The sequence below is a fragment of the Peromyscus eremicus genome, chromosome 16_21 (assembly GCF_949786415.1).
Source record: "Peromyscus eremicus chromosome 16_21, PerEre_H2_v1, whole genome shotgun sequence".
Taxonomy (NCBI): domain Eukaryota; kingdom Metazoa; phylum Chordata; class Mammalia; order Rodentia; family Cricetidae; genus Peromyscus; species Peromyscus eremicus.
Genome location: NC_081432.1, coordinates 1,282,076 through 1,307,761, shown reverse-complemented (window position 1 = coordinate 1,307,761; position 25,686 = coordinate 1,282,076). Strand labels below are relative to the sequence as shown.

Genomic DNA, 25,686 nt, shown 5'->3' with positions numbered 1-25,686 from the left:
TGTGAAGGTCAAAGCCTGGTATCTGATAGCCCGGGACCCTAGACTTGGCCATCTCTCCACAGTAAGCCAAGGAAGGAGATAAGAAGATTGGAAAATAGAAAAAGGACACTTATTGAATGTGGCCATGTTGGGAATAGGAACAAGGAGGTCCAGTGACCCCCCATGGTCATCTTTAGGACCCTGGCAGGAGACTTATGCTCAAATACAGGGCAGGAGTGATTCCCCATCCCTGAAACACCAGCAGCTTAGGCCTTCTGTGTCTTCATTGTAAGATACTTGATTAAATCCAATCTCACCAGGCCCATGTTTCAGAGATCAGGCAGCCACAGAGGCAGGCCCTGTAGTCCTTCCTTAGAACCCTTTCCTTCTCCAGAGAACTCTGTTTACAGCTCAGTGCCAGGGCTGTGTTCACAGCTCACTCTCAGCAGTGGCTCCCTTGAAACATTAGAACTGAGTTAGAGCCCCAGCAGCCAAGTCAAAGGAAGGTCCCAGACCCTTATACTCAAGCATTGGGGAGGTGGAGACAAGAATCCTGGAGCTTGACTGCCAGCAGCTCTAAACATCTGTGAGCTCCAGGCTGGTGAGAAACTTTGTGCCAAAATATGTGACTAGCATCCTTAGGGAGGATAGTCCGTGCTGACCTCTGGTATTTCCTTGTACCCAAACAGGGACACACTCACAATTGCACATGTCCATGCATGCACACACGTGTGCACTTACAACACACAGTGACACAGACACAGAGAGACAGACAGAGACAGGGAGACAGACAGTCAGAGGAGAAATTGTAGTGGGTGGAGAGATAGCTCAGTGGTTAGGAACCCATGGTACTGTTTCAGAGGTCCCAGGGGGTGTTCATGCTTCTATGACTTTGAGGACAATACAGCAGTCATGGTGGCACACAGTTATACATGCATACAAAACACTCATTCATAAATGAAAAACAAATGCAGGTGTTAAAAAAGAAATTGTAAACTGCACAGAAGGCCTGCTTATTATGTTATAACATACTCATTTCTCCTTTAAGTACCTGATTATAGCCAGTGAATGATCAGTACTATAAGTGACTCTAGTATGTCAATGAAGTCTCAGTCACTAATATTTTAATACAGAATGTTACTGATGACTTTCTCAGTACTGCAAAGTACTTTTTTCTCTGGACCTTGCACTCTCCCTCAGGTGTCTAGTTAGAGCCAAGGCAGCCACCAGCAGCAGGAAGAGAGAGGCCCAGGGATTTCATCCCAAATGATGGCTCTGTGTTGAAGTTATAAAGCTGATCAGGGTGAAGCTGATTAGCTTCTCTACAAATTCCTAGTAGGAATGACAGGGGACTGGTGGGTTCAACAGTGGAAAGATTAACTCCTGAGAAAGGAGTCTCTGGAGTCCTGCTCCCCACCTCAGACCCAGCTCTGGACCTGGCATCCCTGTGCAGTGTCTGGGGACAAGATGCTTTAGCTTGATGCCTGTCCTCCTGGTCCTGCACATAGCATCCTTTGAGAGGCCAACGACTCAGCAGTTCTCAAATGCTCTGATGTCAGGATCTCTACACACAGAGAAACTGTGTAGAGGTCAACAGTAAGGGTGCTTACGTGCATTTCAATCCATATGCATCATGGTAGGAAATGGAGTTTGAGAGAGTTGCCTCATTGACAGATACAATGATTGTAAACAGAACATTTCAAGAGAGGAAAAGCTATTTTCCAAAATACTAGGATTGGCTGAGATGAACAGACCTTTCTGGATGTTTACATTTCTGCAAGTCCTTTTCCTCATCCTTCCTTGTGGATCTCCATTTAATCTTTGTGCTGTATTTGAGAGACAGAAATGTATAGCTTCACAGAAATGTGTGGTTGGACTGTTATATGTTTCAGTCCCTCTTGTGTTTGTATCCAGGAGTACAGTTGTCTGGTGAAGTCAGAAGAGGGCACCAGAAACCATGGACCTGGAGTTGAGCAGCTTGTGGGCTGGGAAGCCTTGTTGATGAGAACACACTCTGGTCCTCTGCAGGAGCAGCAAGTGCTCTTCACTACTGAGCTCTCTTCCAGCTCAAGGAGGACTTCTTTTATGAACATCTTCAGATAATTGTCAATTATTTTTTGAGACAGGGTCTCACTATGTATTCCTGGCTGGCCTGGAACCTGCTGTGTAAACCAGGCTGGCTTTGTACCTACAAAGATACATCTACCATTTTCTCCAAAAGGCTAGGATTAAGTACATGAGCTATCACACTGGGTCCCTGTAGATTTTTACCTATGATATGTCACTAAGCTGATACATGTGGTACTTGTTCAAGGTTTATTCTGTAAACATGAATTGTCATTGAATACTACACAGTACTCAATTTGTGTCCACAGGAGAGTCTTGTGTGTTGAGTGGTTTTCATGTTAATAGATGTTATGTTATAAGCAAGGCACGCTTTGTCCAAGTCCAGAGATCTGTCAGTGTTCACATATTTCAATAAATACTATCAAATCTCAATTGTTACTGGTATCACAAATTTTGCCAGCAAATTTAAAAATATTAGGAAGTAGTTAAGTTTATGGCAAGGAATTCAATTGCTCAAAAATCCTAGTGTTCTTCAGAGAGCTTAGATTTTGTCATTGCTGAAGTTAACTGGGGAAAGGATTGGCAGACAATGACTTGATCTCATTTTATGCTGCAGTATGAAGAGAAGAGATTTAAGTGTACTACCAGGGCATGCAGGATTTTGAGAAGCAAAGAAAGCCAAATATGGCCTCTGACCACAAGACCTAAGACATAATTCTTTGCCAGGGTGCAAAACAGCTCTCATCTTCCCCAAGAACAAGCTCTGTGTTCACATACACACTACTTACCCCATCTCAGCCCTTCATGGCATGTGGATCTCTGCTGCTGTCCATATGGCACCACTACAGCTGCTCACTTCTGGACAATTCCATCCTCTGCAGGCCTGGTGCCCACCACCTCTATGTCCTGGGTCTGGTTGTTCCCTTCTCTCTGCCAGATCAGGGTGATCTCAGCATGGTAGAAGCTCAGGGCCCAGTCTGGGATCCCTCACCATTCTGGCTCTGTTGTGGACTCAGAGTATAAACTAGAGGTTCTTTATCAAAATTCTCTCAGATGCACAGTGTAACTGTGTGGTCATAGCACGAGTGTGTGAGTTGACGCGGGTCCATGGAATGAAGTCTCAGAAGCATCTTAAGAATGAATCTAGCCTTTCATGGCTGCAGGGGGTTTCAGCCTGGAAGGACTGGAGCACTCTTCCCTTCACCTAAGCCAGTTTTATTTCTCTCTAATACGGTTTAGCCAGTTAATTTCCATATGCTCAAAACACCCTGAAAGAGGCTCCCAACAATACAATGCCAAGTGCAAATTCCTCGATTTCTCAGGTACCACGGTTTTCCGGGTTTCCTGAATCAAGTTTTGCATAGGCCTTTGTATCCTTGGGAAACTCGGAGACAAGATTCACACAGAGGACAGCAAGAGAAACAAAAGGTGTCTGCTAAACAAAGGACGGATTAGGGCTAGGTGCTGCTCTCTGGAGCCAGCCCAGGTGCAGCTCAGCGGGAATGCCACCACAGCACAGGTATTTCCTTGTCTCTTGCTCCAATACTTTGTCCCTTCCTTCTTCATTTCTTGGGCCTAAAAATGTTATAGGCCCATTGAATAAATGTTCAGTGTTGGGCATGTCAGTTAGGGAAATGGGGTTCATCATTTCTTTCCTTCCTTTATCCTCTCAGCCAGATTAGCACCTGGGCTCGGACTCAGAAGGATGTTGTCAGCGGGACAAGTACAAGGATTAGAAAGATTAGCTTGTCCCTGACACTGCTCCCAGGGTACTAGGCACCAGAGCTGGGTCTGAGGTGGGAAGCAGGGCTCTAGAGAATCCTCTCCCAGGGCATAATCTTTCCATGACTCAACCCACCAGGTCTCTGTCACTTCTACTGGGAATTCTTAGAAAATCTAGTCAACTTACCCTGATCAGTGTTATAAAGGGGATAAAGACCACTCTGGACTCAATCTATACCATTCATTGAGGATGAAGACCTCTTTACTCTTGGCCCTCTTCCTGCTGCTGGCAGCCAATCTGGCCTTAACTCAGACATGGGCAACTGAGAGCAAGTCCTGAGAGAAACAGCATCTGTCTGAAGCACCCAGGGTTCTGTGCAGCACCACCCCAGTCAAGGAGAAGCCTAGCCTTGTTCTACCTCAATCAGACCTGCCTGTCTCCCCTACCAGACAGCCCTCCTGGGTCCCAGGAGGAGGGTGCAGTCCTACTGTTCACTCCCCCAGGCTCACACTGGCTACGCTATTTCTATACCTTCCCTCTTAGGTTGGCCTCCTGCAGCCCTGGTTGCATGGTTGGCACTCAGAACATGGGCAAAAAAATGGAGAAAGCAAAATTATATCTGTCCATGACACCAGGTTGAGCCTCCACAGACTCCCAAGACTCAAGCATCAGTACAATACCATGGACACTTTGTGGGGGGACTGTGGTGGTTTGAATATGTATGACCCCCATATGCTCATATATTTGAATATTTGGTCACGAGGGAGTGGCACTACTTGAAGGGATTAGGAGGTGTGGCCTTGTTGGAGGAAATGTGTCACTTCCAGTTGGGATTTCTTTGGATTGCCATTAGTATAGTACAGTCTTGTACATCCCTCATACTATATAATTTTTAATATGTTCATTTAGTTTTTTAGTTTTAATAACTATCCCTGGAGATAGTTTTTCAGAATGTAGCCCAGGTTGATCTTGAACTGGCAACAATTCTTTAGACAAAGCATCCACTGTGGTGGGATTGAAGACATGTTCTGACCTGGGGCTGTCAGAAACCAGAGTTTGACTCTAACAACTTCAGTGTGAATACTACAGAGATCCATGTAAGGACAATGACAGAAACACTCCCCACTGCCTTCAGTGACAGCAAACACACAGAAGAGAATGACCCAAACTCAAACACAGTACTGAGAACAAGGGTAATTCCTGCAGAGACACAGATCCAAACATCTCTTGATGGAATATCAGACTCAAGCCTGCACAGGCTGACTGCCAACACGAAAGAACAGCACAGACACTGGAAAAGGCCCTAAGAGTGTCCGGGACTTTTTGACCATATTCTGGTGAAACATGCTTATTGAAGGAATAGGGCTGAGGTACTAGCAATAAAACACAGGTGAGAAGTGATAATGTGAAAGCCGAGGGTGGACTGAGAAACAATTCCATATCCCAGGCCACGTGGCTCCACACAGCCTGGAACTGTCGTTATAGGCAATGGAATTAACACAATAAACACAAATGCTATAAGATTCTGAGTCTTAATTTTCTCCATCTAGTTTTACTCATCTTTAGTACACAAATCAATCACCTAGCCTGATGAGAAGCTGTACAACCCTAAACAAATTCGTACTTTCAAGAAAGAAGCATGAAGTGTAGCCAGCTGGTGTTGGAACTGGGGAGATGAGTGGAGAAGACACACAATAAGTGTGGGGATGGGGATTGTTGCTAATCAGGGCTCTAATGAACGCATCACCTGCTTACATTGTGCTCACATAAGGGACATAATCAGAGTCAGATGCAGAAAGGGAAGGAACCAGCTCTTAAAGCCACAATGGGAAAACAAGAAACCAGAGCAAATCCTGTATGGCGCAGTACCACATGAAGACAGCTGTTTTATCCTGTAGAAGAAAAGAACAGGAAGAAATTCAGATCAGTGTCTTAAATGGTGACATTCCGAACAGCCCATCACACACTCAGACTGTCCCAATCCCAGAAGTGCCCACACCCCAGGGTTCTATCCTCTGACCTCTCCCTGTCTCCCATCAGGCGTTTTAGGGTGTCACTTTTTAAAGCTGTAACAGAAGACTGGACATCCTAGGAACTTTACTGCCCAGTGGAAAGTGATACAAGAGCAGATCAAAGCCTCTGAAGATAGAACTAAACGATGAGGTATGGGCTGGCTGAGAACCTCCATGGGATCCTGTATACACTGCCACAGGTGTCTCAGGGATGATTCCCCCCTTTGTAATTACTGGTAAGTCTGAACATAGATGTTTCTTTTAATCCCTGGGAATAATCCCTTTTCTTAGAGCTCATGGATGCAGCAGGATCTAGTTGGCTTAGAGACATCTCCTGATTCTTATCTCGGAGTTCTCATCTCAGGGAAGTTGGCAGAAGTGTGACTGCAGATCCAGAGAAAGATGAGGAAACATGATGGAATACTGGACATCAAGAGGACTAACTGGGGGGTTGGGGATTTAGCTCAGTGGTCGAGCGCTTGCCTAACAAGCACAAGGCCCTGGGTTCGGTCCTGAAAAAATAAATAAATAAAATTAAAAAAAAAAAAAGAGGACTAATTGGACTCCTGGATATCTGTCATATGTAGAGATTTTCCGTATTAACAGCTGAGAATCAGGTCTCTGCCACCTTTATCATAGTATTGATGAAGTGATGAATCTGTTCATTATTTCCTTTATGCTTCACAATAGAGTTAATGTCAGCACATCAGCACAAGGCTGAATAAGCAACTGTGTGGAGGAATCTTTGCTCTCATGTGTCAGAGCACACTCTCAGCTAGACTTGATATTCCCATGGAGACTTGAACTCAGACCCTGCCCTTTCCTTACCTTTAGTCCTCCTCTTCCATATCAGAAAAGTCACCACAGCTCCCATAAGCACAGCTCCAAGAACCAGGCCGGTAACAATTGTCATGATGGGGACAGAGGGCTGAGGAGGCTCTGACAGAGAATAGAAGGGACAGTGAGGCCTCTGAGCTCCAGCTTTCAGTCATGACCCTGCTCCATTTCCCTCAAATACTCCAACTGTCTCTGTGATAGGCTCTGTGCTCACTCCCAGTCCTTACCCCATCTCAGTATGATGGGCTCAGGCAGTCCCTCATGAGTCACATGACATGTGTATAGCTGTGCCTCCCCAGAAGGCACCACCACAGCTGCCCACTTCTGGAAGGTCCCATCCCCTGCAGGCCTGGTGTCCATCATCTCCATGTCCTGTGTCTGGTTGCTCCCATCCCTCTGCCAGGTCATGGTGATGTCAGCAGGGTAGAAGTCCAGGGCCCAGCACCTCAGGGTGATTTTCCCATCAGCTCTGACCTTATGGGTCATGTATGTTTTGGGGGTATCTGAGGGAAACAATTGAAAAATTCAGTCATTTTTCATTCTTCTTATGGATTCAGCAAAACTCGTGTGATAATGTGTGGAATGGATGGGAAAGCTGCGGTGGAGGAGGAGTGCAGACTTCACCCTTTGGCCTAAACGTAGGATGTGAAGAGGATAATCTATTCTTTGGATAGTTTGAGAATTTGTGAGAGCCAGCACAGAGTAGGAGCCTTTAGATCTCCCTCTGGGATATGGACTTCTGGTTCTGACTGGGTGGGGATGGAGGTATGCAGCAATCCTGGAGTCAGACCTCCCCAGTCACGGTATGTGAACAGTGAACAGGTCTGTGAGTGGGCATTGTTCACAAAGCAGATGGGGTCGGGGGGCGGGGGGAGTGCTGCTTTTTGGACAAACCGAACTGTCCCTTCCACTGAATCAGGGAACCCAGGAATACTCTTGCACCTTTGTGGCAAGGCAGAAAGAATCCTTATTCCAGCTGCTCCCTGCTGAGGAGGACTTCTCAGGGGACAGGAGCTCCAGTCTCAGAGCAGATGGGCCAGTTCCCTTCTTTACCTGTTCTCAGCAAAATCTCCTTCCCTTTCTCAAGATAGTCTCGGAGATTCTCCACGCAGGAGTCCTCTAGGTATGGCTTCAACAATTCCGAGAAATCCTGCATCTTCCACTGATACCCGATAATTTGAGCTGCCTGGCCGAACGCAGTCCAGGTGCTCTGGTCCTCATTCAAGGCGATGTAATCCCAGCCGTCGTAGAATAATTCATAGTATCCGCGACGGAAGTACCCTCCATGCATCACCGAACATCCATGTACCATCTGGACTGTGTGATATCCTGGCCAAACCCCCACTCTCAATCAGTCCCACAGGCCAGGTCCCTTGGTGGGGCCCTCTATTTGGTCGGTCCCGCTCATTTGGCCTTTTTAATTGGCCAGATTTGGATTTCAGCTGCACAGAAATTCAGGTCAGTATCCTATGGCTCTCTGGAGCCTAGTCTCCATGAGCCACATTTTCTATGGGTGAACCTCAGACATGGTGACTAGGGGCAACCCCATGGGGACCTCAAAGACTGAGATTTCTGATTCAGGTTCACTCACCAGCTGTGCTCTGGTTGTAGATCTGGAGCACTGTCTTTAGTTCTTCTGTTAATTGCTTTGTGAATTTCAAGGCTCTCTGTGTCTCATACTCCCAAAAATCTGGCTTCTTCTGATGCATCCACGGAGCACGGGGTTCCATCCTTGGATTCTCTGCTCTGCTGTTGTATCCCATGAACTGTGTGTCGTCCACATAGCCAAGATAAGTAAAGTAGAAATCCATGAGGCCGGGCCAGGTCAGCAGGGTTTGGAAAAACAGCATCGAGTGTGAACCTAGGTGAGGTGGGCCTTTAGATGCCTAATTTCCTCCTAGGACCCCATGCTGATGCACGGGGGCTCCAGGTTGGGGGGCTTGAGCAGGGGTCAGGATCAGAATGCAGAATGGAGAAGGGAACAGGCTGGACTGTCTGGGACAGAGGTGGAGACAAAGTTCCTTGGTTGTACTACCCTAAGGTAGGAGTCATTTTGCTCCTCCGGGTTAGGAAATTTCCCTACCGACACCCACACTCACCCTCTAGATGGTTGGTCAGGGCCAGGTTGACCAGGAGCAGCAGCAGGAGAGCCTGGGGTGCAAGGGTCTTCATCCTGTACGATGAGTGCAGACTGAGTCTCTGCTTAGTCTGTTCACATTACAGTCTTGATGTGGAGGAGTCTGATTGGCTTCTCTAGGAATTCCCGATGGTAATGAAACAAACCTTTTGGATTGGGTCATGGAGAGATGAAAACCTGGAAGAGGAATCTCTAGGGCCCTGCTTCCACAACTCAGATCCATCTCTGGGTCCTGGTATGCTTGAGCAGTGTTGGGGGACAAGTTGCTTACCCTGATCTTTGTCCTGCTGGTCCTAGTCATAATATCCTTCTGTGCCCAGCTCAGAGGCCATCGAATCAATGATTCTCAAACATGTCTGTGTCCAGATGTCTACATGAACTCATGTTATGTACATTATATCAATCCATGTTCATCGTGTTAGGAACTGAGAATTTTTTAGACATTTGCTTAATTGAACACATTAATATTAAACTTCATATAAGCAGAATGTTTATAAAAAGTAATCACTACTTTCCAAAGTACAATGATATGGTGGAAAGATGTTTAATTTCTGCCTGTCCTTGACCTCATCTTTCCCACTAAAATTCCCTCAGATTCCGATTTTCCTTTTTAATGCCTCTGTTTTCTTTACAATATGCAAAATACAGTTTCACAGAAATATACAGAAAGAATATTTTTTTTAATTTAATTTTTTTAATTAAAAAAATTTTTTTTCAAGCCAGGGTTTCTGTAGCCAATTTTCTAAGTGGTTTTATTAAATAAAAAACACGGAGCCAAATATAGGGGTGAAAGCCTTAGAGATCAGGGAAATAGTGAGAGCCACCAACCAGCCTTACCTCACCAGCTCTGTAGCTTCCAAATGCCCCAGAAAGAATATTTTTAAGAGTTATTTTCAAATGGTGCTTGTGTGAATGTTTGTGTGTTTATGTGTGAATGTGGGGGAGTGCAGTTGTCTCTGGAGGTTAGAAGAGGGTGTTAGAAACCCTGTAGTAGGATGGACAGGAGGTTATGAGCTCCCAGACTTCTGGAACTCCAATTCTGGTCCTCTTTAGAGATTAGCCATCTCTCCAGCCACAGCAGGCATATTTTTATTAATGTCTTCAGATCATTTTCCTTCCTTTTGAGGCTGACCTACAATTCACAGACATCCATATGCCTCTGCCTCTGAAGTGCTGAGTTGAAGGGCTATTTTGCTGGGCTCATTGGTGATATTTCTCTTTGAGACGTCATTAGCTTGACAAAGGTGGTGCCTACATTCTGGAAAATAGGACATCATTGGATCCTTCATAATTTGCTGCATCCATGTCCACAGGAGAGTCTTGTTCATTGAGTGTATGTTTTGTTAACGAATGTTACTTTCAAAAGGTAGACTATTGCTGACCAAGTTTATAGGTCTTTCAGTGTTTATGCATTTAAATAAATATTATTAGATCTGAGTTGTTAATATTAACATGAATTTCAACAGAAAAATCTGTAAGCATTAAGACATGGTTAAGCTTATAGTGAGGAATTCACGTGCTCTCAAAATGTTCTCCGCAGAGCTTCATGTTTATCAATGCTGTAGTGAGCTGAAGAAGAGCTGGGAGGCAAAATGATTGATTCACATTTTATGTTATAGTAGAAACAGCATAGAGTTGTTGCAAAGCACTACATGGTAGGCAGGAAGAAGAGCTCTAGTTGCTGTGTATGGCAGTGGTTGAAGGAGCTCTACTTTGGACAAGTACTGTTCATTAACGTCTTGTGTGTGTGTGTGTGTGTGTGTGTGTGTGTGTGTGTGTGTGTGTGCAGTTACCTGGTATGTCATTCACTCCATGTGGATGAAGCAGTCGGTATTGTCAGACTTAACTGTCTGGTATGTTAGCCTGAGCCTGGAGACCTGAGCTGCTGTGATCCCATGGATGAGGATGGCTCTAGGTTTTGCTTACTGACACTGGTCACTCTCCATCCTGCCTCTGTTTTATTTCTAGAAGCAAGATCCTCAAATACACCCAACGATGGGTGGCTTCCTGTCTGTACTACTTCTGTTATTCCTTCTCAACCCATTGTGCCCCTGCTGCATCCTGGGAATGTCCACCTCACTGTGGAATCCCACAAACTCCATGTGGTCCACTTAGCTGAAAAGTAATGAATGAGTCTCTGGGAGGCCAGACTGGGACAGCAGAGTGTAGAAATCCACAGAGAGTGTGAACCTAGCAGTGGCAAGTGATGAAAGGTAAACTTCTCCAGGGTCACACTCTAGGGGCACAGGCCAGGAGGGAACAAAGCAGGAACCTGCCTAGCTTGGGTGGCAAGAGAGTCCTTTTGAGCAAGGACAAAGGCTGCCTCCCTTGCACCCTTGCTCAGCTCTGCAGAAGACTTTTCCCTCTGCTCCCTGCACTCACCTTCTGGTGTCTGGTGTCACAGTTTTTGTTGGAGTAAGAGAGAAGAGATTTATTAAGTGTGTTGCAAGGGATTAAAGAGTGAACAGGAAGAAGAGCACCAAGAACCTAGGTGATCACCAACAGCAGAAAGAGAGGCTCGTGGATCTTCATCCTGAATAATGGCTCAGGTTTGAGTCGCCACTGGTCTCTATTTAATTTATAACCTTGGCCTTAGTGAAGCTGAATGTCTTCTCTAAAACTTCCCAGTGAGAGTGACAGCGGCCTGTTGGGGTGGATAATGGAACAATTGACTCCTGGGAGCAGCACCTCTTGAGTTCTGAATTCTCTACCTAAGTGCTGGCACCTGGTGTCCTGGAGCAGCGTCTGGGCACACACTGCTCCACTCTGATGCCTGCCATTCCAGTCCTGGTAACCACATCCTTCTGAGTCCAACCTAGAAGCCAGGAAGTCAGCATTTCTCATATGCCTTGATGTCAAGATCTCTACATAGGCTTAGAAATTGTGTACACTTCAACAGTAATTATGCTTACGTGGGTATCAACCCATATTCACCATGTTAGAAACCAGGAGTTTTGAGACATTCGCCTCATTGGAGATATTACTAATTGATTGTATGTGGAATATTTCAAGAGAGAAGTAACTATTTTCCAAATTTAACTGATATGATAAAAGACAGATGATTAGGAAGTTTACATTTTTGAATGTCCTTTTTCTAACCTTTCTTTTTTTTTTTTTTTTTTTTTTTTTTTTTAAAGATTTATTTATTATGTATACAGTGTTCTGTCTATATGTATATGTCTGCAGACCAGAAGAGGGCACCAGATCTCATTACAGATGGTTGTGAGCCACCATGTGGTTGCTGGGAATTGAACTCAGGACCTCTGGAAGAACCAGTCAGTGCTCTTAACCTCTGAGCCATCTCTCCAGCCCCTTTCTAACCTTTCTTATGTATCTCTCTCTCCCTCCCTCTCTCTCTCTCTCTCTCTCTCTCTCTCTCTCTCTCTCTCTCTCTCTCTCTCTCTGTCTCTCTCTCTCTCTCAACTTTTTGGTTTCTTTTATAGCCTGGAATGTACAGTTTCACGGAGATATGTGAGAGGAATTTTTTACACATACATTAATTTATGTTTATTTTTTGTCACCCCATTCCCCTTCTGTTTGCATGTTTGCAGAAATGCAGTCGCCTGGTGAGGCTAGCAGAAGGAAACAGAAACCACAGACCTGGAATTTGAGGAACTTGGGGGCTGGGGAGCCTGGGTGAGAAGAGTACACTCTGCTCTTCTACAAGAGCAGCAAGTGTTCTTCACTGCTGAGCCCTGTCAGATGTTCATGAACATCTGCAGATAATTGTAGATGATGTTTTGAGCAGGTTCTTACTATGTAGTCCCAGATTGCCTAGAACTTGTTGTGTAAACCAGGTTGCATCGCATAGCAGTACTTTCTCCTTAGGACCGCCAGCTCACAAATAATGGCAGGGAGACTTATTACTAATGAATGCTAAGCCTTAGCTTAGGCTTGTTCCTAACTAGTTCTTATAACTTAAATTAACCTATATTTTATAACCTGTGTTCTGGTAAGAGGTTTGTTATCTCATCTCTTCCAGCCCCTCCTGCTTCTTCCACATCTGGCAGGCAGCTCTGCCTTTCTTCTTCCCAGAGTTCTCTCTCTTCCTGGAAGTCCCACCCATACCTCCTGCCTAGTTATTGGCAGTTTAGCTTTTTATTACACCAATCACAGCAATATATCTTTACACAGTGTCCAAATACCCCACAACAGCACTGGACACAGAATGATATACCTGCCTCTTCTTCTAGAGTGCTGTCATTAAAGACGTGAGCCACCACACCTGATGAGTGCAGTTTTACCTTTGATACGTGGCTAGGTTGACACAGCTTGTTCAAGGCTATTTACACTGTGACCCTGAAGCATCACTGACTCCTTCATAGTCATCTACTCTATTCCTGTCCACAAGAGAGTCTTTTACATTGTTGTCATAATATTTATTTTTTTAAACAAGGCCATGATTTGACTAAGTCCACAGATCTTTTGATGTTCACACACTAAAAAAATACTATCACATCTCAGTTGTTACAATTACCACAAGTTTCACCAGAAAATTTTGTGACTGTAAGAAGTTGTTTCAGTCTATGGTAAGGAATCCAAGTGCTCAAAAAATACTAATATTCTCCTTAGAGCACAGATTTTATCACTGCCGTAGACAACTGGGGAAGGATTGGTGGCCAATGACTCGTTCTCATTTTCTATTGGAGCAGGAGAAGAAGAGATTTATTTCGTGTATTATAAGAGGATGAAGGGTGGGCAGGGAGAAGAAGAGTACATGTTGTGTGTGGCCGTGGACTGCAAGGTCTCCATTGTGGATAAGTACATATTCAGTTAGGGAATTTCTTTGTGTACAATGACCTGGCATGAAATTCAGTCCCTAAAGAAAAGGCGAGTCCATATTCGATGATGTACATCTCTGGGAATTTATCCTGAGTCTTTATCCACGGGATTTCCAATGAATCCATCTGCATCCCTGCACTGCAAACAACCGCAGTCCTGGTTTATCATAGTTTAGTTCTGATTAGAGACCCTGGTCCCAGGGCCTCTGTAGGGTGTCTTTGGTGCATTTTTGCAGTCCCAGCACTTGGATAGCAGAGGCATGAGAATCAGGAGGTCAAGGCCTTGATGAGCACCACCACTCTTGTCTCAAAGCAACAGTAACAGTTCACAAAACAAACATATACTTCTTTTCTGCGAATGTAGTCTCACATTTCTGCTTTGCTCACATACATGAGCAAGTAAACATATTTCAAAACTTGTAAGAGGAACTGACCACCCCTAAACACACCTGTAATTCCAGCACTTTAGAGGCAAAGGCAGGTGTTGCATGAGTTCGAAGTCAGGAGGTCAAGAGTGAAGGGGACAAATGGGCACAATTTGCTAGACTCTCTAAGGAATAAACCGGAGAAGGTTAGATTACAGCTATAAGGGGTGAGTGAAGGCCAGAAATCTCTAGCCTTATATGAGAGTAAAATAGGAAATTTTGCTGGGCGGTGGGTGGCGCACGCCTTTAATCCCAGCACTCAGGAGGCAGAGGAAGGTGGATCTCTGTGAGTTCAAGGCCAGCTTGGTCTCCAAAGCGAGTTCCAGGAAAGGCACAAAGCTACACAGAGAAACCCTGTCTTGAAAAACCAAAAAAAAAAAAAAAAAAAAAAAAAAAAAAAAAAGGATAAGAAATTTTACCAAATTGAACAGGAAAATATCCTACTGTCCTACATTTATATCTAAAGCTCATGTCTGGATCTAAAATGAAGTTGTGGGTAGCAGGGAGCAACTGGACCCCTGTACGCCTCTGCCCAAAGTGGCTGCATTCAGAAAATCTCTTTTTTCTACTTTTCACTGTCCGTGTCTCTTTGTTAGTATTGTGACTGAATGGACAAGTGCAGCATGTAGAAGCTGTCAGAATCTGGGCTTTGACCCTTACAACTATGGTAACAATACCACAGAGACTCTTGTTGTCACAGTCCTCCCTGGGCCTTGTGGGACAATGACAGTGACTTCCAGCTGCTGTCATAGACAGGACACACCCAGATGAGAATGATGAAAGACACAGTATTGTGGGCCAGTTTAATTCCCTCCAGAAACTGGAAATAAAAACTGATGAGGCTGGGCTCCTCTTTTCCACAGCGTGGAGGAAGACATCTAGGTCAGGGCTGCTAGAACGCCCAGGCCTTAAACTGGGTAAAGTTGGATTAGAGCTTTCAGAAGCAGTGAGTGATGGCCAGTAATCTCTAGCTTATTAGCTATGTAAACAAGAAAATTACAAAACAGAAGTGGAAAAGGCCCAGAGTTGGTACAGGAGTGACTGGCGATCTGGAGATCACACTCTTCCAGTGGGAAGCTGTGACAGGAGCAGTGCCTAAGGTATATAACTCCCAGAAAACCTCCATTGTCATGAACAAAATTTAAAGAGGATGTGGGACTGGAGAGATGACTAAGCTTTAAAGAGTAGTGGCTGATCATCTGGAAAAACTAGAACCAATTCTGAACACTCATAGTGGTCTGTATCTCTAGTCACAGGGGATCCAAGCCCTCTTACAACCTCCTCAGGCACCAGTCACACCTGTGGTGCACATACCTATGTGTAGGCAAGACACCTGTTCACCAAATAAAAATGCAAAGATAAATCAGTATCAAGGAGAAAGGGTCAGACTGCAAGGCATACAGAGTTACAAGCAGCCACAGCAGGGGTGCTGGGAAACCCTCTCCCTCAGCACCCTCAGCTTCCCTCAGAGCAATGGTCTTTTCAAAGACTCATCCACCCAGGGGTGAGGAAGTACCTGACATCCCAAACATTCCAACCATTAGATAAGGTGGCCAGATGTCCTTGAGTCTAATACACACCTATTTTTGTTTTACAGATACCCCGACCTCTGCTATGATAAAAACTCTGCCCCACCTGAGCTCAGGGCTCTCTGCTCTCACTGCTGCGTAGGACAGAGAAATCAAGCTCGGAGCTTGAAGAGAATAAAGGCTCTTTGCTTTTACATGCAGGATTCGGTCTCTGTGATGGTCTTTTGGGGGTCCCTGTGATCTGGGCATAACAGTATCTCCTCTAGTAAACACACTCTCAAGAACTTCATAGCATTTGTCATGAGAATGTATGCTGAAATCTGGCTAGCAGATTCTTTTCCAGAGTAGGGAAGATATTAGAATCAGATCATGCAGTGTGGTAGAAATCAGGTCAGACCCAGAGTCTGCAAGGAACATAGATATAGGATCCAATCGTATGTTTTACTGGACAGTAGGAATGTCCTTGCAGGGTCCTGGTCAGCATCCAAAGTGAGACTCCCTAAAAGCCAGCAGAGGTGTGAATAACATCTGTGACCAGGTCCATGAGAGTCAACCCAGTGTGGTGATATTTTATTTGTAAGTTAATAAAGTTTGTCTGGAGATTAGAGGAAATAGCAAGGCATTAACACAAAAGTCAGGCAGTGGTAGCACACGCCCGTAATCTGATCACATGGCAGGCAGGGTCTCAGTGTGTTCAAGGTCACACTAGGGAACAAAGCCAAATGTGGTGACACTCGCCTTTAACCCAATAAAAACCATAGAGACCTGGAGGTCTGTACAGACAGGCAGTAACAAGTGAGGTAGCTGGGCTAAGAGCCAATGAGAGGGCAGAACAGCAAGGCAATAAAGGCGCAGGTAGACAGGAAGTAGCGCTCTTTGGAAGCTAAGGCATGATGAATTAAGGTTAGCTGGTGGCTCTCATAATTTCCCTGATCTCTAAGGCTTTCACCCCTATATTTGGCCCCGTGTTTTTTATTTAACAAGACTGTTTAGAAATTCGGCTGCAGCCCAGTGCTGGGACAACTGTCTTCTGTGACTTGAAGTTGTAAAGGATTGCCCAATGTTGTGACAGATATTTGAGAGACCAGGAAGGAACAAGGGCACCATGGCTGCAACCAGCATGCAGGCGAGACTGCAGTTGTAGTTCATACCTCCATAGAGAACTGTCCCTGTCACACTGAGGCCACCTTTACTCCACACTTGGATCCACACTGACTCTGTGTTTCCCCAAAGACAGTGGACTCACCACTGCAAATACAAATTCTATAAGGTTCTGAGCCCTTAACTTCTCCAACATGTTTTAGTAATCTATAATATAGTCACAAACCATGGGAAAAAAAGTAAATGTTAAGAAGGATAAAGGGAGTTGTGGGTAAATGAAAACTGAATTTCAGTGATGGAGATGTCCCTGTCTGGCTCTGCTGGAACTTTAGAATCCATCAAAAATATTATCCACCATGATCAAGTTAGCTTCATTCCAGAGATCCAGAGATGGTTCAGCATAGGTCAGTCAAAGAATATAATCCACCACATAAGCAGGCTAACAGACAGAAACCACACGATCACCCCTTTAGATACAGTAAATTCCTTTGACTTGATCTAACATCCTTTCATGATAAAAGTCCTGCAAAGTCTATGGATAATGAGGGACAAACCTCAACATAATAAAGGCAATCCACAGAAAGCCCAGGGACAACATTATTCTAAATGGAGAGAAACTCAAAGTATTTCCACTCAAGTCAGTAACAAGACAGCCATCCACACCTCCATTCCTATTCATTATAGAACTTGGAATGTGAACAAGAGCAATAAGGCAACTGAAGGAGATGACCATCTAAGATTCCTGCTACAGAAGGGGATACAAATAGGGAGAGAGGAAGTCAAGGTTTGCAGTCTTATTTGCAGACAATATCATTTGAATTTATATATATATACACATATATACATATATATGGTACTAAAGACTCCCCCAGGAAACTTCTATAGCTGATTAACACTTCCAGCAAAGTAGCAAGATGCAAAATAGATACACAAAAACTAATAGTGTTTCTTTATACAAATTGCAAACAATTGCTGTAGTCTTCCATGGTGTCCCTTCCAGGGTCCATCTCCCTTGACTGCAACTGACTGTGACCATGTATGTGTCCTGTAAACCCAGCCCTGTAATATAGCAAGCCCCATATCTGTACTGAGCTGTGGCTTCCCCAGTCATTTCTACTGTTCCAGTAGAGGCAAGGCTTGGGATATCTTCATTCCTTAAATCAGTTTTTGATGTCCATTTTCCAATGTTCCCAGTTTATTTCTTAAAGATACTGCCAAATGGTGCCTGTGTATCTCTGTCTAGTTTCGATTTCTTCATCTTGACCTCCTGCTCCCCCTGCCTTCCTTCCCATGTGCTGGGATCATACGTGTGCTTTAGAATGCCCAAATCCTCTTAGAAGTTTTGAAGTATGTGTACTTATTCATGTCTACAAAAGATACAGCCATTTAACAAGTGACAGTTACAGAGAAGAGCGGTACAGTTACGTTGTGAACTGCTACTGTTGTTTTGAGACAAGAGTCTGATAGTGCTCAGCATGGCCTTGAACTCACTCCTGATTCTGATGCCTTTGCTATCAAGTCCTGGGATTGTGTGCATGTTCCACTGAAAGTCTCCCCATACCCTGGAACCAGAGCCTCTAACCCGGACTGAACTGTGATCATCCAGCACTGCCCTTCCTTACAATGCAGAGATGGAGTCATTGGAAATTATATGGTAGAGGGTCATGATAAATCCCCAGTCCCATTCTTCAGGTGGTCCAGACCCCTCTCATGCAGAGGCACTGAAGGACTTGCCCACCCTCCAGACCCTTGCAGTACACTTAGGAAATCTCTTCTCTTCCAACTCCCATGTAAAATGTGATACCAGACACCAGAGGGTGAGTGTAAGGACCAGAGGGGAAAGTCCTCTGCAGGACTGAGCAAGGTGCAAGAGAAGCAGCTTCTCTGCCCTTTCCCAATCAGACCGTCCTGCTTCCCTAACTATGCAGGTCCCTGCAGTGAGCTCTCCTGTTCTGTGCACCTCCTGGTTGTCTGGCCTGGAGAGGGTCTGGCTGTCATTACTTGCCATCCTTGGGATTACAATCTCTGTTGTTTTTCTGGTCTCTGCTGTCCAAGCCTGGCCTCTCAGAGCCTCCGCCTTCCCAGTGCTTGGATTAATGATGTACATTGTCAAGATGACCCTAACTGAAGGTTATTTTTTTGAAAGAGGCTCTCAATATGTTGTTCTGGCTGGCCTGCAACTTGCTATTTAAACCAGGCTAGCCTTGAACCTAAAATGATACACCTACATTTCCTCCAGAGTGCTGGGATTAAAGACATGAGCTACCACATTGTCTCACTCTAGATTTTTACCTTTTTTTCCTCACTAAATAGTTTTGGGTGGCACTTGTTCAAGGCTGTTTACAGTGTGAATTGTGAAGTATCATTGATTCTTTCATAATCTACTCCATTCATGTCCATAGGAGAACCTTGAACACTGAGTGGGTGTCATGTTAATCAATATGATTTTGAAAGCAGTGCATGGTTTGACCAATTCACAGATCTGTCAGTGTTCACACAATAAAAAAAAATACTATCAAATTTCAGTTATTACTATTACCACAAATTTCATCAGAAAAATGTGTAGTTATTAAGAATTAGTTCAGCTTATGAGGTGGAATTCAACTAATCAGAAATGAAACCTCAAAGCCCACTCCTAGTCACACATCTTTCCTTTCAAGGCTACACCCTGTAATACCTTCCAAATATTCCACAAACTGGAAATAAAATATTCAAATATACAAGCCTATGGATGTAATTTTCATTCAGAACACCACATTAATCTACAAGAAGATCTATAGTAGTATAAAAGCTATATACCACTCCTCAGCATATGCCCAAAGGATTCTATGTCTTAACTACAGTTATACTTGCTCATCAATGCAGCTCTGTTCATAAAAGCCAGAAACTGGAAACAGCTTAGATGTCCATCAGCTGATGAATGGGTCATGAAAATGTGGCACATTCACACAATAGAATATTATTCAGCTGTTAAGAAAAATGAAACTATGAAATTTCAGGAAAATGCATGAATCAATCATCCTGAGTGAAGGAACCCAACCAAACACAGAAAAGTGAATATCGAATGTTTTCTTTTTGTGTGGATGTTAGTTTTGAAGCTCTAGATATGTGGTTTCATTTATAATATCTGTAGCAGTCAGGTAGCTGGAGAGGGAACAGAGAGAGGAAGGGATTTTCCAGTGAAGGGGAACGTGAATGGTGGACATGAAGAGAGTAGACTATGAAGAATTCATTGATGCTTCAGGTTTGCAGAGTAAGCAACTGTGAACAATGGCCCCTGGTGTTGACATAGCAAAGCATCAAAGGTAACAACCTACAGCCAGCTAGTGCAGCAGTTCACATCCTGACCCCAGGGCACTGGAGGAGAGTGCAGGTCTACCACTCTGTGTTGGATGACAGCCTGGCTTACCTAGCAAGTTCCAGGCCAGCTGGGACTACGTAGTGAATTCGTGTCTCAAAAAATTACTGACAATTATCTGAAGATGTTCATCAAAAGACATCCTCCTTGAGCTGGAAGAAGGCTCAGCAGTTTAGAGCCCTTGCTGTTCTTCCAGAGGACCAGAGTGTGTTCTTATGAACCAAACTTCCCAGCCCACACACTGCTCAGTTCTAGGTCCATGGTTTCTGTTGCCCTCTTCTGGCTCATTCAGGTGACTGCAATACTCATATATAAACACAGGGAGAATGTGGGGGACTGAAAAATGAATATGTAGAATATATATAAGTGTATATGAATATACATATTATATGGACTTCTGACATACTTTTGTGAACATGTACATTTCTGACCTTCAAAGTTCTAGAAACTCTAAAAAGGATATACAAATGGGAAAGATGAGGAAAAGGACATTCAGAAATGAAAACATCCTAATGATCTTTTTTTTTTTATTATATCACTGTAATTTGGAAAATAGCTATTTGACTCATGAAATATTCTGCAAACAATCAATTAGTAACATCTTCAAAGAATTAAAAGGTCTCAAAATCTGAGTTCTTACCTGTGGGAGCCCGTTCTCGGGTTCCTCGTGGCTTTACCCAGCAGGTCCTCATAGAGGATGATTAGACCACGGGCCTGAGTGCAGGTGTCTGAGATGGTCTGCACTTGGCTGTGCTGGGGGAGGAGGTCTTTTGCTCCACCCCTTGGCGTCTCTATAAAAACCCTGGGGCAGAGGCAGTCGGGGCCCGTTGGAAAAGGTTCCAGGCCCTCTCGAGGCTATCCTTTATTTTCTATCTGTTTATCTCCGCGATACTCTCTGCAATAAATCCTTCTATCTAATATTTCCTGCTGCTCGCACTCAAGAAAACTCTGGGGAACTGTGGGGGTGGTTGGGTAAACGCCCCACAGAATGGCGCCATGAACAGGGACTAAAGAAAAAAGAAAAAAAAAAAAGGGACTAAAGACAAAAGAAAAAAAAGGGACTAAAGAAAAAAAAAAGGAGGGACTAAAAAAAGGGGGACTAAAGACAAATGAACAGGGACTAAAGACAAAGTAATAGGGACTAAAGATAAAGGAAAATAATAGTTTTATTACAGAGTTTTTGGCGAAAGTGCTGAGTTCAGCCCTGCCAGTGGATGAGGCATGCCGGTGTTATGGAAAATATATATTTTTTATATATATTGAGAGGCAGGGGTTTTATCCTCGAGAGAAAAGGAAAGCGGACTGGAAGGATGTCCGATGCTGCAGCGAAATTCTCTTCTGTCAAAATTTTCTATCTTCTATCCCTTTCTCAATTTCTATCTGTGAAAAATAAGTATAAGGCATAGGGTAGTAATATAGTGTAGGAAAAACTTAGAAGTGTAAGATTGTGTAGAAAAAAATAAGGCAACTAGACAGGAAAAACTCTACAATTTTCTAACTTTGGGGGATATAAACGCAAACTGGGAAAAAAAATCTGTTTTTGGGCTTTTTGGGTAGTAAAAAAGCTCTTCTTTGAGCTTATGGGGAAGAAAAAGTTTCCTATGGAAGCTTTTGACCTGGGGCAGCTAAAATGCTAAGTCCAAGTGGCAGGAGAAAGTGATTTCTCCCTGAGGCAAAAATGGGGATGTAAAAAGTCAAAGTTTAAAGTTGGGAAGTTTTGGGAAAAGTTGCTCTTTCTCTTGGGGGGAAAAAAACTTTCTCTTAAAGCTTTTCTTGGAAAATTTGGGGGAAAAAACTCTAAAAAGCCTTCGTCTTTCTCAAAAGCTCTCAAACTTAAAAACTAAAGCCTTTAACTTTCTCTCAGAAGGACAAAAATTAGAATCACCTGAAGATATTAGTATGGGGACCACCTGTGATTAGCTCTAAGGGAAAAACAACAAACCTCTTAAGACAGCAAAACCTCTAAGTTCTGTTTTTCAAACCTGCAATGCAGGAGGCAGGGACAAGTTCCTAAAAACCTCTTCTAAGCTCTGTCTCTTCAAGCAAGTAAAAGACAGTGGGTCAGAGTACCCTGAGGGAAACGCTTGGGAGAGTGTGGGTAAAGAGCTACAGAGAGCCCAAAAGGGCGGGAAACTTTACTGGGAAAAGCAAAAAAGCCAAGCTTTTCAGTTACACCCGAGCTGAGGCATCAAGGGTTTTGTTTGAGCGTTTCAGAATGAAAAGGTGCTCCTAATCGTCCTAATGCAAAGATTCCCTGAAGCAATGCAAACTGTTAGCATTGTATCCTCGCTTCTGAGCAAAAACCCAGAGGCGACTGGCCAGCGTCTCTGAGTTGGAGTGCATTTCGGGGATACCCTAGTTCCTGCAGTTGTAAACTTCCTGGAGCGCAGAGCTGAGGCAGGAAGGTGCAGGACCCAGGGGAAGATTGCTAATGAACAAACAAAACTAAAGCCAGTGGGAACAGCACAGTTGTCCACTTTCCTACAAATCCCGAGTTGGTAGGTCCACAGCTGCAAAAAGAAATCTGAGAAAAAAGCTTTCCTATCAGTAAGGACCTTTCTGGGAAAACAGTAAAGCTGAACTGTGTCTGAAGCAGTTGTGCTGCTGAGTCAGAACGCTGTCTGGGGAAAGAGCCCAGCCAGGGCAGAACAGCACTATCCAGGAGTAAAGCTTTCTTTTCTGTCAGAGAAAGCACCTCTTTGAGAAAAGCTTTGTTTCAACTGACTCCCCTGAGATGAGGGAGTGTAGCCCTGAGGGGTGATTGCCTCTGGCATAAGCTCTGTCCTTGAGCACCCAGACAAGCAAACGCAACCCACTGGGGGACTGGGTCAGGTGAAGGCCTGATGAAGTAAAACACCTGTCCTAGTGGGAGTTTAGAGATGGCAAAAACCTCCCTTGTTAGACTTTCAATCTGTACGCTAACCACACAGACCCTGAAAACAGACAAAAAACCCCTACCTTCAGTAGCAGGGAAAGCCACCACTGTAGTGTCGGAAACTGTTTCTGGGGTAGAGGGGATAAACTGAGACCAAACTGGGAACTGTCTGGGAAAAAGACTCCGAAGAAACAGAAGGGACATATTCCTCCCCAGAAAATACATGACCTGTGAAAAGCTGCTAGAATTTGAGGCAGATTCCGGGGGAGAAAAAAGGCCCCTACCTCCAAAAGCAGCTAGGAGGGGAACAGAGCCGCAGACAGATACCTGAAGCTCTGCATCTGGGGAAGGGAGGAACAAGCAAAATGAGATAGATCAGTGGGAGAAAATCTCTCTGAAAGAGCTATGGAAAAGCTGTTGTACATGATCTTGTTTTTCACTGACTGGCTAAAACACAAGCCCCTAGGAAAGTTGCTATCAGAAATGCCAGCCTCAATGCCGGCTAACGAGGCAGGTGTGGTTCTGATTTGGGGCCAGTGTTGGATGAAGGAGAAACACCTGTTAAAGCCAGTTGAGGCGAGAATAGAAATCTCCCAACGTGCTATAACTGAAAATGTAAAATGCTTGTTCAAATCTCCCGTTGCAAAAGCAAAAAACTTTGTTCAAACCTCCCAGGCAAGAATTTGTAAGCAAGTCTGGTAAAAAAGAACTTAGAAGTTGACTCTCAGACCCGAAAAGAACTATGGGAAATGACTGATGGAAAAATGATATAAAGGACTGATATAAGGGACTGATAGTATTATGGACTGATATAAGGGAAATGCATTCTGGGAAAGGTAGTTTTTTCCGCTAAAGATGGTGACATTGCCCTGAAACACGTTTGTCAGCTCGAAAATATGTTCATGGTAAATTTAAAATTCAGCTTTTAAAAGAATAAGGAGGAAAATCATCTAAGAGTTTTAAGTGTCAGTTCCAATGAAATATTGAAAGGATATGGAACTAGGCACTTCGTGGTTTGGGGGTTGGTAAAATGCCTTATTTACCCTAATAGCTGTGCAAAGTTTTTACGGTAGTTGGATGGCAAAAGGCTACCTTTAAGAGCAAACAAGCCACTTTAAAATCCTTAAGACAGCAAGAGAGAGCAGTTTATACACTGAACGTTGTCTTAGATATGAAAAAACTTATGTGAAATTAAAAGTTATTTACCTCTTGAACAAAGAACCTGCAATGAGTGATTCCTTTGCAAATCTAATTAAGGGGATAAGAAACAGGCATTCAAAAAAATGACTGCTTTATAGATGGGAAACAAACTTCAGAAAAGCTGTCTTACAAGAGTTGCTTCACCTGAAAGTTCCTTATAAGAAATCAATGCTAAATCACAGCTGCTAATAACATCAGTAGTTAAAGCTAATAAAATGAAAATGCTAAATCCTGAAAATGCTTTTTCTCAAAGTAAGCTAATGAAGGATATGTTTCATGAAAGAACATCTATGTTCTTGACTCCTTTGAATAGTAACAGTTTTGGTGAAAATATTGGAACTAACAACAACCAAGTCAAAATGTTTCAATAAATCCAAGACGCTATTCCACAAAAGAAAGCTGCCATGCTTTGTGGGCCATATTAGAGTTCACTCCAATCTTCCTGGTCCTTTAGCTGAGGGTAATGAGAAATGGAAAGATCCCTGCTCAGGATTATGGAAGGGTCCCGATCCTGTGTTAATATGGGGTCGAGGACATGTTTGTGTTTTTTCACAAGAGGAGAATGAAGCTCGGTGATTACCGGAGCGTTTCCTAAGGAGAGTGGAACTAAGGAAGGTCAGCTCCAACGACGTTCCTACAAAGGAACCAGAATGAAAGTGGCTCAATTAGTGTTTCTGAGGTTTTGTCACTGGTTAATGCAAACAGTGAGGAAATAGAGTTCGGAGCTGTGCCGCTTTTGGCTTTACTAGCTCCTTTGGAAAAATACTTTATATCACCTAATAACTGTGCAATATTTGGCAAAGAGCTTACAGCAGCTAAATACGGTAATTTCACCGTCAGCGTGAAGGGAAGTTTTTCGGTAGAACAAACCAAGAGTACTGCTGTAATAGAAATGTTTGTCTGAATTGAAGTACTTAGGGGAACTATTATGAATTTGGGTGAAGGGACAGCCTCTAGTTAAAAACCGTCTACCGCTGACAGTGCATCTCTGCCGGTTTCGGAATGGCTGAGAGAACTGGCAACTTTGGAGTGTGGCGTCATCCTGGGAAGGTTATAGTCCCCTAGCAACAACTATCACAATTCTATAACAACACTCACTAAATCCCAGGGCTTTATAACAAAGCTGACTATACACTCTAAACGTTAGCAATGATGTACGTACTTCCTGTCTAGTTAAGAATCTTTCTAATAGAGATAGTGATAATAATTAAGAGTAAGAAATAGAAAAAGATGAAAATAAGATATGTGAGTTTATAAAAATTCTCTTGTTAGATCTGTGTTAAGAAATCTGTAGGTGTTTGCTAAGTAAAATATATGCTAATGGTAGCCCTATATAAGTTTGTAAAATAGATCTATAGATCCTTTAATATAAGCTTGCAAGAAGTATCTAAGGTAGTCTTAAGACATGTAGTGATAAGCTTGTAAGAAGTAAAGATGTTAGCAGTAAATGTAAGTTTAAATAAGAATAAGATGGAATGAATATAAGAAATATATAAGTAATAAGAAATATATTTGCTAAAGTAGTTCTATAGTTTCCTTAAGGAGTATAAATAAGTAGATGTTAATACGTTATATGTGAGTTTGTAAAATGTAGATGTTGAATGTGAGTCTAAATGCTTTGCAAGGCAAAAGGTTATATGTGAGTTTGTAAAGTGTAAATGT

At 43.5% G+C, this 25,686-nt stretch overlaps 1 protein-coding gene across 4 annotated transcripts in view; it reads right to left on the bottom strand.

The window, feature by feature from the left end:
- Positions 1–5,301: 5,301 nt before the first annotated feature.
- Positions 5,302–25,686, bottom strand: part of LOC131926461 (class I histocompatibility antigen, Gogo-A*0201 alpha chain-like) — a 63,970-nt gene continuing 43,585 nt past the window's right edge. For 3 of the 4 annotated variants that reach the window (XM_059281956.1, XM_059281957.1, XM_059281955.1), the window contains 6 exons: positions 8,718–8,791; positions 8,210–8,479; positions 7,672–7,947; positions 6,846–7,121; positions 6,610–6,720; positions 5,302–5,661 (listed from right to left, as the gene is read on the bottom strand). In XM_059281956.1, the coding sequence (XP_059137939.1) occupies positions 5,657–5,661; positions 6,610–6,720; positions 6,846–7,121; positions 7,672–7,947; positions 8,210–8,479; positions 8,718–8,791 (1,012 nt within the window). In that variant the 3' untranslated portion in view covers positions 5,302–5,656. Of the gene's footprint in view, positions 5,662–6,609; positions 6,721–6,845; positions 7,122–7,671; positions 7,948–8,209; positions 8,480–8,717; positions 8,792–9,026; positions 9,428–25,686 lie in introns of those variants that run through there. The other variant, XM_059281958.1, reaches the window with a different exon arrangement.